Here is a 17,411-nt window from a genome sequence, read left to right as displayed (position 1 = left end):
AACATTTCAGTAGAGAACAAAAATATGGCAAGAATGGAATGACCATGAAATTGTGAGAAAGGCCCGCCTTCCTTAGCAACTGTTGCTATGTCTGTCAAACATTCAGTTCAGGCCACCTGGTAAAAAACTGGCTTTACAGGCTGTTGATCTTATTTTTGAGAAGTGACAAAATATGAAAGCTGGCCAATATAAAGAGAACAAAACCAGGATTCTTGAAACTATGTGTCTTTTATTCGAACTGGAGAAATTATTTAGTCAATCCGCTGCAGCTGAAGTTTTTTTTTTTTTTTTTTAAGTTTAAGCTCAAACTTCAGAGACTGAAATGATGGCCAAACCTTTGCACATGCCACAACTTATTTATTTATTTATTTCAATTTTTTGTGTTTTTAATACATACAGGACATTAAGTAACAGTAAATGCATTAACAGTTACAAGAAAAAAAATGAAATATGTTGAATGTTTTTCCTTCTATCGTAAAGTTACCAATTTTTAGGTTTTGGTCCAACAAAGACGATGTTGAGGGTCCTTTGAAGGTTCTATACACTTTGTATTTTATTTAGTAGTGTTTCATTGTACAGTGTCCTGAAAGTGACCTGAAAGGTGCCTCTAAAGAACTCTACTGTTGTTACTGTTATTATTATTACTACATTTAATATTTCTTTTTTTATACAAAGCAGGCAGAAAGAAGAAACAGAGGGAAGACGATATTTGTAGGTGTACACAATAATAAAGAATGAAATTTGAAACTTGGTATTTCACAAAGCAGCAAACAATAGTTTGTGCACCCCTGGGCAAACTACGCTGAATGATTTTTTGAGTGAAAATAAGTTAACACCTCTACAGAGCACATATTGCTGTTGTCAGAAAAAAAGCTTGTATGTCCATTTTTGAAAATTTTCAGCTTTTGCATAATTTGAAGATACATGTTACCGTTCACCTTCTATGTAAATTTCATGATAAATATACTAAAAAAATGCCCTAAAATGATCTGGAAAAAAAGTTTTGTTCCTGTGACTTTCACTAAAAGTAAAGAAGGCTTTTTTACCATTTTGGAGATACGAGGTTTTCTTCTGACACCTGCAAAATGTCTGCAAATATGCTTAATTTCAAATACATGGGGGGGGGGTTGGGGGGAATAAAAACTGTCTGTGCAAAACTTATGGCACATTTTTGTATTTTTCCAATATAAAAAATTTTATCAGTTTAATTAATAATAAAATTCTGCAAATACACAGACATTGTGCACTAAAATGTGCATAAAATGCCGTATCTAAGTGTGTTCTCTGTACAGATTGTGTTAACTTGTTTTCATTTAAAATCAGCCACCGATGTAATTTGAACAGGGACGTTCAAACTTTTGGATACAACTTCAACTGTAACTTATTAACCAGCTTAATGAGAAATCCAGACTCTTGGTAACAATTCTGATTCTAACAGGCTGAAAACAGACTGGATTTAAACTCACACTTCTCAGGAGGGGTGATTGTGATGGTTTGGGCTGTGAACTCCTCGTCAAAATACCGGGTGTCTGTCTCAGACGTTACCTGGGGCTTGAATGGGGGAACCAACTAGAGAGAGAGAGAGAAAAAAAAAAAAAAAAGACAGCCATTAAGTTCTCTTACCCACACTAAAGTCCAGAAAGTGAAAAAGTAGTCCATCAGCTGGTGATTATTCCTGAGAGTAAACTTATACACAAGTGTCCACTTCAGAGGGGGTAAGTAACGAAGTACAAGTACTTTGTTACTGTACTTAAGTCATTTTTTTAGGTGTTCGTACTTTACTTGAAAAATTCTGTCAATACTTTCTACTTTTACTCACTACATTTTCAAAACTGACTCGTTACCGTAGTTTTAATGATCTATTTATGTATTTTATCTTTCTATCTACTTAATTTTGTCATTTTAAATCAGGCAATTGTATTAAGGCACCTAATGAAGTGCTAATTGGCCGTGATGCGGAAGAGGGGGAAGTGGAGCGGAGTGAACCTATGATTGGCTACTTTAATAGTTTACTACAGTGAGCACATAGGGAAAAAAAAAAGAGACGAGACAATGGAATCTGTGACAAGTGTCGAGCCAGCACTTCTGAAAAAACATGCATCCATGGCCTTAATCCTGGAGTGGGAAATCGGGAGAGTCGGTAGAATTCCTGGGGGGCCGGTAGTGTTTTGGGCCAGTTACTTTGAGTTAATGAACAAACTCATAGCATGTTACATCCAAGTGTATATATGCAGTAATTTAGGGGTTAAACCAGTGGCCCCTGTATCAAGTGATACAGCCCAGTTTTATATTTTTAAAGCTTAAACTTAAGACTTGGGAGTGAGAATTTTAATGCACTGCTGTTTCTTTTTAGTTTTTCTGGTAGCCCTCAGGTTAGCAGGCAGGCAGAGAAAATCCAACACAATGTTTCACACACAAAAAGACATTTCAAAGCAAAATGATGTCTTTTTGGCCAAAAAATGATTCGAGTTTGTACAGTGCAGCCTGCACCCCTGATCACTGCACTGTTTGTTTGTAGAGCTCCCCCTGACTTTGATTGGTCTACATGTCACATGGTTGCCTGTGCCACCGTAAAGAGTGGGCAACTAATGGTGCTGAGTGTAAAAAGAGGAGTATACTTACAACAGCGTGAACCCCAGAAGTTTTTTTTATTTTATTTTATTTTCATTGAGTGCATATAAAATGTACCCATAATCGGATTTCTGCAGTTATCCGATTATTCAAATGGTCATGTAAACACCACACTCCGATCTAGAAATCTGATTAAGAAATCCAATAAAGAGGCAGGATTTTAGCCCAGTAGTCACATTTCTCAGCGCATGTGAACTCTTACTCTGACATGTGTGAGATCAGACGGTGGATGTAGCGAGAGGCAGCAAAACACTTTTGGAGCGGCGCTGAAACCAAACACGGAATAAAGGATTTAAATATTCTTCACGTTCTAGATGACGTGTGTTCATATTTTCAGGTTAAAAAAAAAAGCCGCAGTAGGAAATCTGAGTTGTACATTACGTTTACGTCACATCTTCTTCTGCAAGTTTATTGGCTGGTTGTAAAGCAGAAATCTGATGACTGTGAGACTCATGTAAACCCAGAGTCTCTCGTTATCTGACTACTCAGAGCATGTAAGTATGTCGATCGGATTACTGACAAAATCTGATTTTATGCAGTTATCGGATTAGTGAGTGCATGTAAACACACTCATTGTTTAAAGTATCCTGCTGGCTTAAAATCACCTTGAATTGAAAAGCGTAATGTATTTTCCTTCCACACTGACACGTATTTCTGAGTGAAATGGAGCATCAGTGACCGTCTTTAGGCTAGCTGAGCATTTTCTTTCCAGGATAGGTGGGGCAGGTGAGAGGAGGATGTGAAACATTTTCCTCCTCACTTGTGCAGAGTGATCTGAACTGCTTACCATTTTCCCTAAAACTGGCTAAAATCATCATAACAATAACAAACACCCATTCCACTCCTTCTCCATCACTCATACTTTCTTTTTCTTCCTTCTCTTCCTTTCCATTTTAATTTAAAGGTGGCCTTTTGGTTTTTCATGACTGTTTTCTTGCTTATTTGTTCAATTCTTGAGGCAGTGTGCTCTGGACAAGCCCCTATGCACATTCATATTTAGCCTAAGATTTTGGTTGCTGTTGCTACTAATTTTTAGGAAAAAAGTGGTTAATCTGGTACCTTTTTATCATACACGTCCTGCCAGTCCAACGTAGAGAAGAAGCTGTGTCTCATAATCTCCTTTGCATCATCTGGCCCTCCTCCCAATCTACACACACAGGGGTTCAGGAATAAACATTTCTACTTTAGATTTGACCCAGATTTGCATTTACAAACAACTTTTCTTCAACTTGCCACGTCAATAATAACAGCAATAATGTCTCTTCATGTGACATTATTTCCCGTAATCTCGTAACGAGTCCAAGCTAAATAATTCTAATACACATACACACTGGCTCACCTCTTGTTGGGGTCTTTGATGAGGAGGCTGGAAAGCAGAGACTTGGCATCAGCAGAGAGAGTTCTGGGAAATTTGATTTCCTCCATAAGAATCAGCTCAAACAGCTTCTCATGGTCCTGGAAAAACAAACAAAAACATACACGAATACGGCAGAGATGAGCGTCTGACTGAACTGCTAGCTAAATACATAAACATACACACAAACATCATAAAAGTATGTACAAATGCTCTTCTTAGCTACAAGAAGACCCTCTAGAATGAATTATAATCTTTTTTTTCCTTTTTAGTTAGAAGAAAAACAATATACAGTAGCAGTAAATGTAACGATCATTCTCAAAAAATAGAATTTAAAAAAAATTTTATTACGTAAAAAAAAAAATGAATGTACTGTGAATGTCATCATACCTGATTATAAAAGGGCAGTCGTCCACACATCATCTCATACATGACTACGCCCAGTCCCCACCAGTCCACCGCTCTCCCGTAATCATTATCCTCCAATACCTGAGCAATAACCAATACAGTCGCTTACATTAGTACATTATTCTCCAAAATCTAAACAATAATGAGTATAACCACTGGGATTAATACATTATGCTTCAATACCTGATCAATAATCAATAGTCAATTCAGTTATCATTTAGAACACTGTCTTCCCATAACGAATCAATAATCAATACAATTGCTTTCCTCCAATAACTGAGCAATGTTTAAAGCAATCACTTACATTAGTACATTATCCTAAATTACCTGATCAATAATTAATACAATCACTTACATTAATATGTTATTTTCTACTACCGATCAACATTCAATACAATCACTTATATGAGAACACTGATCCTGAACAACAATCAATACACACACTTAGATTAGTACATTATTCTCCAATACTTAATCAATAAATCAATACAATCACATTTGTATATTACCCTCTGAGTGTACTGAATTAGTGGTATTATCCTCCAATACCTGAGCAGTAATCAACACACTCACTCACAGTATTACATTATCTTGCAATATGTGATCAATGACCAATACAATCACTTACATTAGTACATTATACTCCAATACCTTGACAGTAATCAGTTCACCTACATTAGTTTATTACCCTCTGAGAGTAATGAATTAGTGGTATTACTCTTCAGAACTTTAGAAATATTCAATATAATCACTTACATTAGTGCATTATCCTCAAAAACCTGATCAATAATTGATTTGGGCGTTTAATATAGCATATTATCAAGTGACTGTACTCAATTAGGAACCTATTTCTCTAAAACCTGAGCCACAACCGGTCAGTTATAGCTGTCGTGGCTAACACATAACACATGATGTCCATATATCCTGTCTCAAACCTCATGTGTGTGTCACTGAGTTCTCCTCCAGTGCTGCTTGACCCATACAGGGGTTCATTATGCACAATGAAGCGAATTAATCCTTCACTCTGCTTAGCAATTCAGGAATAAATCCTTGGTCACCAATAATCAGCACCGCCGTCCATTTACGTCACCGCCCCATTAGATCATCCATTTACATCACCACCCCTTTAGCTCATCCATTTACATCACCACCCCTTTAGATCATCCCGCTTTTACTACAAAAATACACTCTTGCTTTCATGACGCACTAATGCTATGAATTCTTAATGCTCCTGTATTGACTGGCATGCTGTCCTACATCTACACTTGTGATGTAACCACTCTGTGAGTCATGCGTGCCACAGCAAACAGTTTTCGGGCGGAGACAACTACTGTGCTTCTGTAATATGTGGAATGAAGTCATGTTATGGTGACATCATCCACAGAAGCCTTAAACAAAGCAGGCAAATGACAATATCTGCAACAGGGCTGGTGTTTACAGGCGTCGCCGTGGTTACCTCGGGTGCCAGATACTCGGGGGTTCCGCAAAACGTCTTCATGGTGGCGGCGTCGGTGATGCCCTCCTTACACAGGCCGAAATCGGTGATTTTAATGTGGCCGTCTTTGTCCAGCATCAGGTTCTCTAGCTAAACAAACACGTCAACAGATGGTCTTGTAAGTGTGGGCGATATGGCACAAAAGTAACATCAACACACCTGATATTTGAACCATACAGAATACAGTCGTTTTTCTGAAGTTTATGAGCAACTTGGAATGGACGAAATGCCCCAGCAATGCAGTAAAAAGATTTCTAATGCAAAGTTTGCAAAAGAAAGAATTTAAGAAGAAACAGGACAAAAAGTCAACAGTTGATTAAAATAAATGAATGAAATGATACTGGGCTAATACCTAATCAGCTACTTGTTTCTAGGCAGTTACTATCCATCTTATTCCTGCACCACATGATGCTTTGACTATCTATGGACACTGGCGTTTTAGGGCCAGTGGTAATAAAAATAGCAGTAAAAAGTATGAATATTTTGAGGAAAAAAGTCATATGGTATGATATTTTGAGAAAAAAGTTGATATTTAGAGAAAAAAAAAAGTCATAATATTTAGAGTCATAGAATTTGACATTAAAGTGGCAGTAATACCAGGAAAGGTCGCAATATTGTTGCCAAAGGCTTTACAAAGGGAAGGCAGCAACTCCTTGTGTTAAAATGAGGGGCGTTGAGTTGGTGGAGTTATATTTTCATATCGATTTCACCAATAAAGAAATACTCAGTCCTCCTGTCTCTCCTGGAACATCAGCTGCTTCTTAGGCTAATCAGTCTGATGTGCCCCCTGTGCAGCTCCCCCTACAGTTAGACCACTTTATTTTTTCGAAATACTACGACTTACAACTTTTTTCCTCAAAATATAACTTTTTTCTCTAAACACCTTTTATCTTAAAGAATTACTATTTTTCTTTAAATATTACGAGTTTATTCTCGAAGTCTACTATTTTTACTTTTATGAACACTGGCTCTAAAACGCCGTCGTATCTATTCTCCCGTTTTAACAAGCCTTCGTCATTTCCCGTTGGGGAAATCCTAGGCACCATCTTAAGGGCTGTTCCATTACTTTATTATCTGAAGTGAGGGGTTATAGATGAGCTCTTGGAGGTGCAAAGGATCAAACGAACACCAGTGTCGACTTCAGCAGCAAAAATAATCACCAGAAATCACTGTGACCTGCCGCGTTTCCCTTTTTAAACCCCCCCCCCCCAAAAAGGCAAAGCTGTTTCTAAGCTACAGCAATAGATTACTTTAAAATGCTTTACATTTCAAAACCAAAACATTCGATTTGCTGGGGTTTCAGTAACTTCTCCATCTGTTATACATGACTGCTGAAATGTCTTCATCACTTTCCTCTGCTAACTGCATGCTAAAGGCAACACGAGACCAAAAAGAAACGTTTTTTTTAATGACATTAAACACTGACAGACTAGTGGCACATTTTAAAAATACTATAAAAAAACCATGAACCCAATTCAACATATAGCACACTTTTCTAAATCTAAAACCAATTAAACAGGGCTAACTATGCTCGTTTTTAAACCAAACATGCTGTTGGTAAGTGGTTGTAAGTACTGATGATATCTACAACATGCTCAGAAAAGCATACTGTGACATAATGTGATGTAATTTATCACAATAATGATAGTCATATTGACCAGCTATCTACCCAGATGCATTTCATTTAAACTATTTAATCTGCCATTATATTTGTTTTTAAAACAAGTACGGAGATAATTCTTCACATATTCTCCTCGTGTGAGTGCTAAGCTAGCTGGGTTAGCTCAGAGTTATACTGAATTTTGATGTCAGTTCTAGTTCAAATACAGAAATTCTGAGCCCAAAACAGGCATGTAAGTGGCATATTCTTTATTCTGCATGTCTCAGTTTTTAAGTACCTCTTTCTGTGAAGGCTTAGTCACAGTTTATCATATTATCAGAACATTAGACTGTTAGCTTTCTACTAACCTGCTCAGCCTATTCTATTGAGGGCAACCAGTGATGTTCAACTGGCTGTTCTTTATTTTGCTGGATTTTAGGTGCGCGGATTTCAACAACAGTAACAGAGGTTTTTCAGGCAGTGATTATGAAGCTATGTTCATATGTCCTTTAAATCTCTTTCTCGAGAGGTTTGTGCTCGTAATGTTCCTGTTCTTGCTGTAGTTTCAATAGCGCCAGCAATGAACTGCAGAATATTCCTCTCACATCTAATGGAACATAAAAACACGTAAGCATAGTCTTCATGACTTGGCAAAAACAGCAACAAACAACACTTTAATTTCCCAACCGGATAATTTTGGCCAATATTCTCAAAATAAGGTGGCCACATGGAAATAAGGTGAATACAGTGGTTGTTGTTTAATTATAACGCATGCGACTGTTCACTGTTCTAGAACCCAAGTGTCAAGCACAAGGCCCGCAGGCCAGATCAGGCCTGCCACACAATCCTATCCAGCCCACAAAAGCATTTTAATTTTCTATTAATATTAGCCTGTTTCAGAATGTGCTGCACTACAGTCCCCAGCATGCACTGCAATGTAATGTACGCTCTGACTCTCCTACTCCAACAGCAGTGGATGGAACAGCAGTTACAACTTAATGCTACACACTTCCACACCAGTCATATCATTAAAATGCATTTCAGCTGCAGTTCAACTAATACAAACAGTTAACATTTAAGTCAGTAGCTTGCAAATTGAGCCCAAGTATTAATGAATGTGCAGCAAAGTAAAGATCCCAGGTGTCTAGTTCAAGCAAACAGGTACGTTTAAAAGACTGAGCACCTGAGTAGTTTTCTGCAATAAAGCAGTCTTCTAGCATGAGGCAGTCTTCTAGCATGAGGCCGTCTTCTAGAATGAAGCAGTCTTCTACAATAAAGCCGTGTTCTGGAATGAAGCAGTCTTCTAGAATGAAGCAGTCTTCTACAATAAAGCCGTGTTCTGGAATGAAGCAGTCTTCTAGAATGAAGCAGTCTTCTACAATAAAGCCGTGTTCTGGAATGAAGCAGTCTTCTAGAATGAAGCAGTCTTCTACAATAAAGCCGTGTTCTGGAATGAAGCAGTCTTCTACAATGAAGCCGTTTTCTACAATAAAGCCGTGTTCTGGAATGAGGCAGTCTTCTAGCATGAAGCCATGTTCTACAATAAAGCCATGTTCTACAACGAGGCCGTCTTCTACAACGAGGCCGTCTTCTACAACGAGGCCGTCTTCTACAACGAGGCCGTCTTCTACAACGAGGCCGTCTTCTACAACGAGGCCGTCTTCTACAACGAGGCCGTCTTCTACAATAAAGCCGCTTTCTGGAATGAAGCAGTGCTCTAGAATATAGCAGTCTTCTAGAATGAGGCAGTCTTCCAGAATGAGGCAACATTGAAGAATGAAGCAGTGTTCTGAAGTACATATGTAACACTCAGAAAGAAGTTTTAGAACATTATTTATCATGATAGCGATAACGTATCATCACACTGCCACTCGTATCACATATTTTAGTTAGTTAGTTATATATTTAGGCAGCCCGCACAGCGTTTCCATCTCAGCTGTGAATGAATAGGAAACTGACCCAAGGGCACCGACCTTTATTGTTCAATATTTCTGTACTGTACAATTCATCCTCCACATGCATAATTATGTCTGCACCACTAAATCAGGGCCACACCACTAATTTAAAGGCACACTTTTGATGTTCATTATGTTCATGGTTATTTCTCTGTGTAAACTGCTATTGTTAAACTGTTCACACTGTGAACAGAGTAACCACAGCATGATTAACTGGGTTACTACTGGTTGAATTTAAATGGGCCAATATATCTCCTATTTCTTTTTTTAGCCTTAATGGCAAATGCAGGGGCAGGGACACCTCTTTCCTGTTCAGAAATTCTACAGAATGCCCCTTCAACATATCTGCAGGACCGTTAAGACACACACTCTGAGATATTAACACCTTAAGGCTGCAGACTTTGGTGCTTCCCTGCTCAAACACGTGGCTAAACTCAGCAGCTGGTGTAGTGGGTGTGTTAGAGCAGGGAAATCACCAAACTCTACTGGACTCTGACCTTCAGTTCCCACCCCTTCTTTAAATGAACACTCGTTTCTCAACCTAATCTCTTTTGCATGTGTAATGTACAGTAAATTGATATTAACAATAATTTCACTGCATCTCCCTGTATTTAGACAAGAACAGAAACCCCTAGACTCAAACCGCACATATACTAGAAGCCAAAGGGCAGATGCTGAATTTCATAAGTAAACATTTATTAGACATACGTTTTTTTTTGGAAAAACAGAAGTATTTGTAAATGAAGCTATACAGCTTTGGATGGTCCACTGTAGATGTTTTATAGATGCTCAGTCTACGTTTAACTAACGTTTAACTAAATATCTATTAAATGCAACAGAGCTTGAGGTTGCATGTAAAAGATTCTGTTAAATTTGTCCCGAACCCTAAACATAGCCCTGACCTTAACCTCAAAGCAAACCCACACCTACTCCTAAACTTAACCCTAACCATATTGTTGTTGATAATCAACTGAGTATCACCAGAAAGTCTGATAATTTAATCTATACATTATCTATAGGGGACCATTCAAATAAAGTGTGACCTTTCATTCTTTAGGCTACGTTCACATTACCAGGTTGAAGTGGCGCAAATCCGATTTTTTACCTTCATGTGACTCAGATCTGATGTTTTCAGGGCTGTGTGGACACACAAATCTGATCTTTTCAAATCCGACCTGAGTCACTTTCATATGTGGTCCCAGATCGGATTCATATGCGATTCGTGGCCATGCGTCGTTAATGTGACACTCACATTTTGACACACACTTTTATAGTATTCATGTGCTTTTTTCCAATGCGTGTGCACCATCATTCAGCATTACCATGGTAGCAGTGCCAAGCAGAAATTAAAGCCTGTAAACGGTGGAAAAGCAACAGGTCTCACCTTCGTCTCTCTCTAATAATGAAGCTGAGAGACGATCAGAGTTAATTATCTTCACAGCGAAGATCGTTCTGCTCGTTAGTTTGTATTGATCACGTGCATTACTGAGTAGGATGTCCGCATGCGGGTCATTTCAGGATGCCCGTTTGTTCACATTAATGACAGATTTGAATCACTTACCTAAATGAGTGTGAACCAACAAGTCACAGAGATCAGATCTGAGTAAAAAAATTGGATTTGAGCAATTCTAAATTCACACTTTCTAAACTGCGTTTGCTTCGGGGTCGCTGGAGCCTATCCCAGCGGTCACTGTGCGGAAGGCAGGATACCTTGGACAGGTCACCAGTCCATCACAAAGCAAACACACAGAGCATTCACACACACACACACACACACACACACACACACACACACACACACACACACACACACACACCCAGGGGAAATTTAGCGTGTCCAATTTTCCTGACTGCATGTCTTTGGACTGTGGGAGGAAACCAATGGATAACAGAAAATCTTAAAGAATGTGAAAGTAAGCAGAACTGCTTGCTTATTTATGTATGTGACTGTGTTACTCCAGTGTTCGAAAACACTAGATGAATAGCTTTGGTAAGAATACATACTATACAGGTACATAGAATAAGCGTGGACGCCCTTAGTCAAATTCCATGTTTTGTTGATTTTCCAAGTGAAAATAACGTGTCCTCTAAAGAGAACTGACTTCTGCAAATCTTACTACACGATTACTGTTTATGTGCTGAATTTAACAAAAGTATGCAAAGTTATGAGACACTTTCGATTTTATGTTTATTCTTTCCAATATTTTAAACTCTGCAATATTCAGAAAACAGCCGTATTTAAATGTATTCGTAGTGAGGACCTGTTAACTTATTTTATCACAGAATATCAAGCCAAAAAAAACACGTCATTTGACCAGGGTCTGCAACATATCATATCTGAAATATTTCTTAGTAGAACTCAGCATCTGGCTTCTGTTTTAAACAGGTTTTCTGCTACTTTCAAACTTCAGGAAAACCTGACAAACTTACTCTTCAGGAAACAGACAGCACAATGTACAGTGCTCAAAAGTATTCCTGGGACACTCTCTAAATACAATTTTATCTTGATTGTTACTTTCCAAGATAAATATTATTTATGCATAGCCATCAGAAAACAACCAACGATAACATCCACGGCTACTAACAAAAGTGCAAGGGTTTGCATAACTGATGCTCAGCCAGGCTTGTTGGATGCTCTTTTATGGAAGGCCTTTTTAATCATGTTTTAGGACACAAGCTTCACACTGCTGACATTTTTAATGACCAGTCAGGTGGGATTCAAACCCTGGACATTCAGTTTGGAAGCATAATGTTTCTATGGTGAACCACAAGTGGCCTATAATGAGACTGGTGGGAACGTCTGGTCTCTTTCCACCACTTTTCATTTCAGGACATTTTGGAATTTTCAGTATTTCTGTACATTTTCTCACAGATATTTTATTACAATATTTTTTAGTCAGATTAATTCAACTGTATATTCAAATTCAAGTTTTTGATATTCTCTCACTTTCCGAATGTTAATGAAATTAAACTGAGAGTCAGCTGTGTTGGAGATCTCTGGTTTGAACGTATGTGCATGTGGATTATTACTGTCCCAATTTTTATTTTTTTTTTTTAAAGTGGAGAGTTAAGTGAAAGTTGTTTAGTTCGCTACTGCTCAATTGCTAAGTATTGATTGATAAGTCATAACATACCTTAAATGATGTACTTTTGAATAAGGTAAAACACAATTTCCACAATACATTAACAAATCATATAATCCTAAATGAGGACAGAGGCTTACTTTTGAGCCATATTTGGGCACTGTAGATGCAGCAGATAGAGATTAGGGTTCCTTTAAGGTTACAGTCAGCAATGAGTGCATAACTCAACATTTCCAGTGGTTTTCTTTAAAGATGTCTTTTTTTCCTTTGCTCAAATGTTGAGGTGTTCCTAAAACCCGCCTTTTCACTTTTCAGAATAAGCAAGTGTGTTTTTGTTTACCTTCAGGTCACGGTAAACAATCTTAGCAGAGTGCAAGTAGTCCAGTGCAGAGACGATCTCAGCGCCATAGAAGCGAGTCCGGTCTTCCGAAAACACACGCTCTCTTGACAAATGAAAAAACAGCTGTGGGGAAAAAAAATAAATAAACAAATGAAAAATAAACATAAACATATTTGAAAGTCAGTTTTCACTCCTCTCTAAACATTTTAGAGAAGTTTGATTTTCACAAAAGTGGAATGTAATAGCAGCAGGTCTTACTTCACCCCCATTGACATACTCCATTACAAAACATAAACGATCCTTCGTTTGAAAGGAGTACTTCAGAGACTGTGGAAAAAGGACAGAGAAAAAAGAGGGGATTTCAGGCGATGGAGGCATGCCCTTCACATTTTTCACATATCACTCACTGTGGATTTGGGCTTTTTGTGGGTGTTTGGAGTGGCAGGGGTTTCTAGGAAGGCACTCACAGTTAAAAACGGATGCCTAGTGTTTTTCAATACCCTACTTTCAGTCAGAGTGTGGGCCACTTCATCCTGATAAAGAAAGAAAGAAAGACAGAAAAAAAGAGGTTACAAACAGAAACAGAGGAAGAAAATGGATATAAGACTTTGAATTTAATTCTGGAGATAGTAGGGCAAGAAAAAAAAAGTGCACATATATGTATGCATCACAGTAAAAAGAAATAAATAAAAGGGAAGAGAAAAACAAACAAAACGGCTTATTTTTAAGGAGACGTTAGTGGTGTTAAGAAACTAACAAAAAATCTGTAGCATCTGTAAAAACGTTTAATAATTTTAAAGTCACATAAGGGACATAAGTAGGTTTGGTGTTGGATGAGTAGCGGCGATTGGTTTTTCAGATACGTTAATGAGTTAACTGAGCTAACCAGACGCTGATGAGGACGCGCTGGCTGTGTTTACATGCAAAGATTCTTGGCAATCCGATTGAATACATTCTGATTCTAGACCGAGATGTTTAGATGCTCACTCTATTAAACAATCTGACGAAAATCATTGTTTACTACAAGTAAGCCGATTCAAAATTACGTGCACGTGTAGAGAACTGCCTAGCTGTTTAGTGTAGATGTTACCATGGCAACGAGCATCATGTGAGTCCAGTCAGAGTGAGATGAGCAGCAGTAAGCAGTGCACTCACATCTGGGGTATTTGGAGTAGATGGAGGCGTACTTTTTTTTTTTTTTTTTACAGATTGACATCACATTCTTGACACAGTAGCGATAGCATAGTGGACAACAGCGCACAGAAGAATTAAGATTCGACTGGTTGTCCAGATAGGAACTCTATTTTTATACCAGCAAAGGTGCCTGGGCTCAACTACTAACACTACAGTCACTTCAAGAGTGCAGCTTTAAAAAGTATATATAAGGAGAGCTGCTGCCTTGAGATCAGTATCATAAAAAGGGTCTCTGACAAAATCATAATCTCAATACTTCTATAAATGCACATAAATACAATTTAAATATAATTTGTGTAAAATAACTACTCCCATGAAACATAGTATCAAATGGCTATTTAGAGAGCCATGATCAGTCTAACATTAGTCTCTGGAGCTCTCTCATTTCCTGTTTTTGATCTCACCTTGGCGATAATGACCTCCTTCTTTAAAATCTTCATTGCATAATAAGTTCCGCTGGCCTTCTCCTTGACCAGAATCACCTTCCCGAATGTGCCTTTACCCAGGAGCTTCAGATAGTCAAAGTCATTCATTGTCTGAGGAAGAAACATTAAGAAAGGTCTAAAATTCTTAACCAACACTTGCTGGGAACCAAACAGTGAACCACAAGTGAACCAGGCAGTGCATCTGCTAAAAGGGCCATTTTCTACATGTACATTCTACAAATCAAAAAGCCATAATTCGTTTTCACATCAGCATTTTCTGATCTCTCTTTAGCCATCAAAATTAAATAAGCTGTTTTTGTTAATGTGAAGATTGGAAACTTTAAAAGCAAAGTTTGAAATATTAAAGTGAGGAAAATTTCATTACGTAAGTCTTTAAAGAACAGCAACAGTGAGCGCTGGTCCTCCGGGGAGATTGGGGGCGTTTGGCTACCTTTCGTTTATGGTGGCTGATAGAGGTGTCCATCTCCTCTTCATTGACAATCTCGATCTGGGAAGTCGGGCTACACAGGATTCCTTCCTCTTCCTGTTTGGCTAGCTTGTCCGCCACCATCTGGATCGCCTCCACCCATTCATCCCTGTCACCATGGCAACAGACGCACAGTCAAGACCTCTAAATCAAGCACTCCCAACGTAGACAATACATAACACCCGGCATGTGTGAAGTGCTTGTAAAAGGACTGTGAAGAGTCAGTCTTCGTTCTACACGGAATCAAGATCAGAATTTGCAGATTTTTCCTTGAAACACAAAAAAAAGTGTCAACTGGCCAGTTTATCATTTTTATTTTAGCAGATTTCTGCTGCAATTTTATGACGAATAAGTTGAGTCAGGTAAGTGAGCTTGTGCTGTTTCAACATTGCTGCTACTCAAATACCAAAACATTGTAAAATTTTTTACTCATGCTAAATAACCAGCTGCCTCTTACTTTCGGATGTAGCACTTTTTTTGATTCATGTTATTTAAACAGGCAACAGATTTAAATTTGAAAACCTTTAAATTTCTATTTGGCCCATTAAAGTTCTTGTTATAATGTTGTTCATATGGAAATCAGCCATGAGCCAATTCAGCTGTAAAGAAATCAAGAAATGGAATCGGCCACACAAAATTCACGAGCAGTGCCTTCCTACTGCTCAGAACGTCAAGATGTGCATATGATTTGTAGTTCAGTATTTTAAGGGGCCTCACCTTTTAAAGATACAAATGCAGACGGTCCATTTTTGCCTTTCACTGTTATATAACCGACAAGTTAATCTGAACAAAGAAAATGTGGGCATCCTTCTAAATTACTGAGTTCACGTGTTTCAGGTCACTATTAAGAGTTCTTCTAAACGGCCTCTGGAAGCAACATCAACACAAACTGTGTGTCAGGAGCTTTATGATCAGTTGTCATGTGCTCACCTTTCCTCGGGTGTGTCCACGTGGAAGGTGCGCTCGATCACAGTGGTCCACTGCAAACATCTGATGATGAAGGTGTTGGGCTTCGGCCTCTCCGTCTTCATCAACTGACACTCTGAGACAGAGAGAGAGAGAGAGAGAGAGAGAGAGAGAGAGACAGACAGAGAGAGGGGGGGGGGCATATTAAGATAAAGATAGTATTTGGAGTATCTGTTGTTTACTGTGACTAGAATGTGAAGTATTTGTTGTTTAGACTGTCATTGTCCTGGACTGTAACGTGAAGTACTTGTTGTCTGGACTGAAGCTGCCATCAGCCTGAACAGTAACATGGAGGTTTTGTTGCATTAAACCTGTCACCATCCCGGACTGTACGCATGACTCACGACTCGGTCAGAAAGCGAAGCAGCGTTTGAGTCAGCCTGCTCTGTGCCACATGGATCTGAACCAACAGACAATTGATTGGACCTTAGCACTGCTATGATGTTCTACTGTGCTCTCAGGGGTGGGGTGGGAACACTGTGTTCTACTTGGCCTTCTAGAACACTGTACAAAGAACAAAAACAGAACCAGAGCCATCCATGATTGCAGAAGATTTAAAAAGAGTACTTCAGCTCTCTTCCCCGTACTTCCCTGACTCAAAACATACCTAAAATAGAAATTCCCTTTGTATAAGAGACAGATCTCTGGAGACCTGTATACAGACATGACGCCGCTTCATTACCAGTTATCAGCACAATGCTGATATCAGCAGAAAATGCGGGATGGAATATCAGAGTGAAAAACATAACGAATGTGATTAAATCCTGTGACACATCTATCCTGAAACAGTCTCTCACTGTCTGATGTGATATTGTTAGCTATGTGGTTCTTCCTGTGGGGTCAGCAGAATGACTGAGCATCACAGACTACTTTTAGACCAGGGGTCTTCAATTAAAATTCAATAAGGTCCAGCTAAAGAAAATTTCCTCAAGCGAAGGTCCAGAACATCATGTCTAACTTGCATCATGATTCAGCGCTGTATACTGTTTACTGAAGTAGCCTAGTAGTTATAACATCTTATACAGTCAACAACTGAATGTTAAGTCAAATTCAGTCATATTTCAAGAATATTTATTGTCAGCTACTGTAAAAGCTAGAAAAGTTACACCAATTAAAATGGGACCACCCCATCGAAATGAAAGAATTTTCCACAGTTTATCGGTTATAGGTCCAGGTCCACATAGGACAGCGTCTGGGTCAGGACTTGGAACGCGGTCCGCCTATTAGTGACCTGTATTTTAGACAATCATCTTAAGGGGAACATTAAAAAAACATTTTACACCATTTTAAAGTAGAGAAGGTAGATTAATTGGTTTTACATCAAAATCGCATTTTGAAAGAATGACATTTTCAGATTGCAATACTTAGTATAGCCAACATTATACACAATGGTGTCTTAACACATTTAAAGGGGAATTCCATTGAGTTTTTTCAATTCCACTGAGTTTTCAGCATCACTTAACCGTTAAGACA

The 17,411-nt window shown here is 38.4% G+C and overlaps 1 protein-coding gene across 5 annotated transcripts in view; it reads right to left on the bottom strand.

Moving 5' to 3' along the window:
• The window catches only part of akt3b (v-akt murine thymoma viral oncogene homolog 3b), a 34,624-nt gene that overhangs the window by 2,344 nt on the left and 14,869 nt on the right, over positions 1-17,411 (bottom strand). For 4 of the 5 annotated variants that reach the window (XM_017716524.2, XM_037543809.1, XM_037543807.1 and 1 more), the window contains exons 4-14: positions 15,903-16,014; positions 14,937-15,081; positions 14,465-14,596; positions 13,334-13,399; positions 13,125-13,193; positions 12,867-12,989; positions 5,850-5,978; positions 4,376-4,474; positions 3,971-4,086; positions 3,691-3,778; positions 1,467-1,569 (exon numbers count right to left, since the gene is read on the bottom strand). In XM_017716524.2, the coding sequence (XP_017572013.1) occupies positions 1,467-1,569; positions 3,691-3,778; positions 3,971-4,086; positions 4,376-4,474; positions 5,850-5,978; positions 12,867-12,989; positions 13,125-13,193; positions 13,334-13,399; positions 14,465-14,596; positions 14,937-15,081; positions 15,903-16,014 (1,182 nt within the window). Of the gene's footprint in view, positions 1-1,466; positions 1,570-3,690; positions 3,779-3,966; positions 4,087-4,375; positions 4,475-5,849; positions 5,979-12,866; positions 12,990-13,124; positions 13,194-13,333; positions 13,400-14,464; positions 14,597-14,936; positions 15,082-15,902; positions 16,015-17,411 lie in introns of those variants that run through there. The other variant, XM_037543810.1, reaches the window with a different exon arrangement.

This window comes from Pygocentrus nattereri, chromosome 12, assembly GCF_015220715.1.
Source record: "Pygocentrus nattereri isolate fPygNat1 chromosome 12, fPygNat1.pri, whole genome shotgun sequence".
NCBI lineage: Eukaryota > Metazoa > Chordata > Actinopteri > Characiformes > Serrasalmidae > Pygocentrus > Pygocentrus nattereri.
Note: the sequence above shows the minus strand (reverse complement) of the source record. Positions and strands in the feature narration are given on the sequence as shown.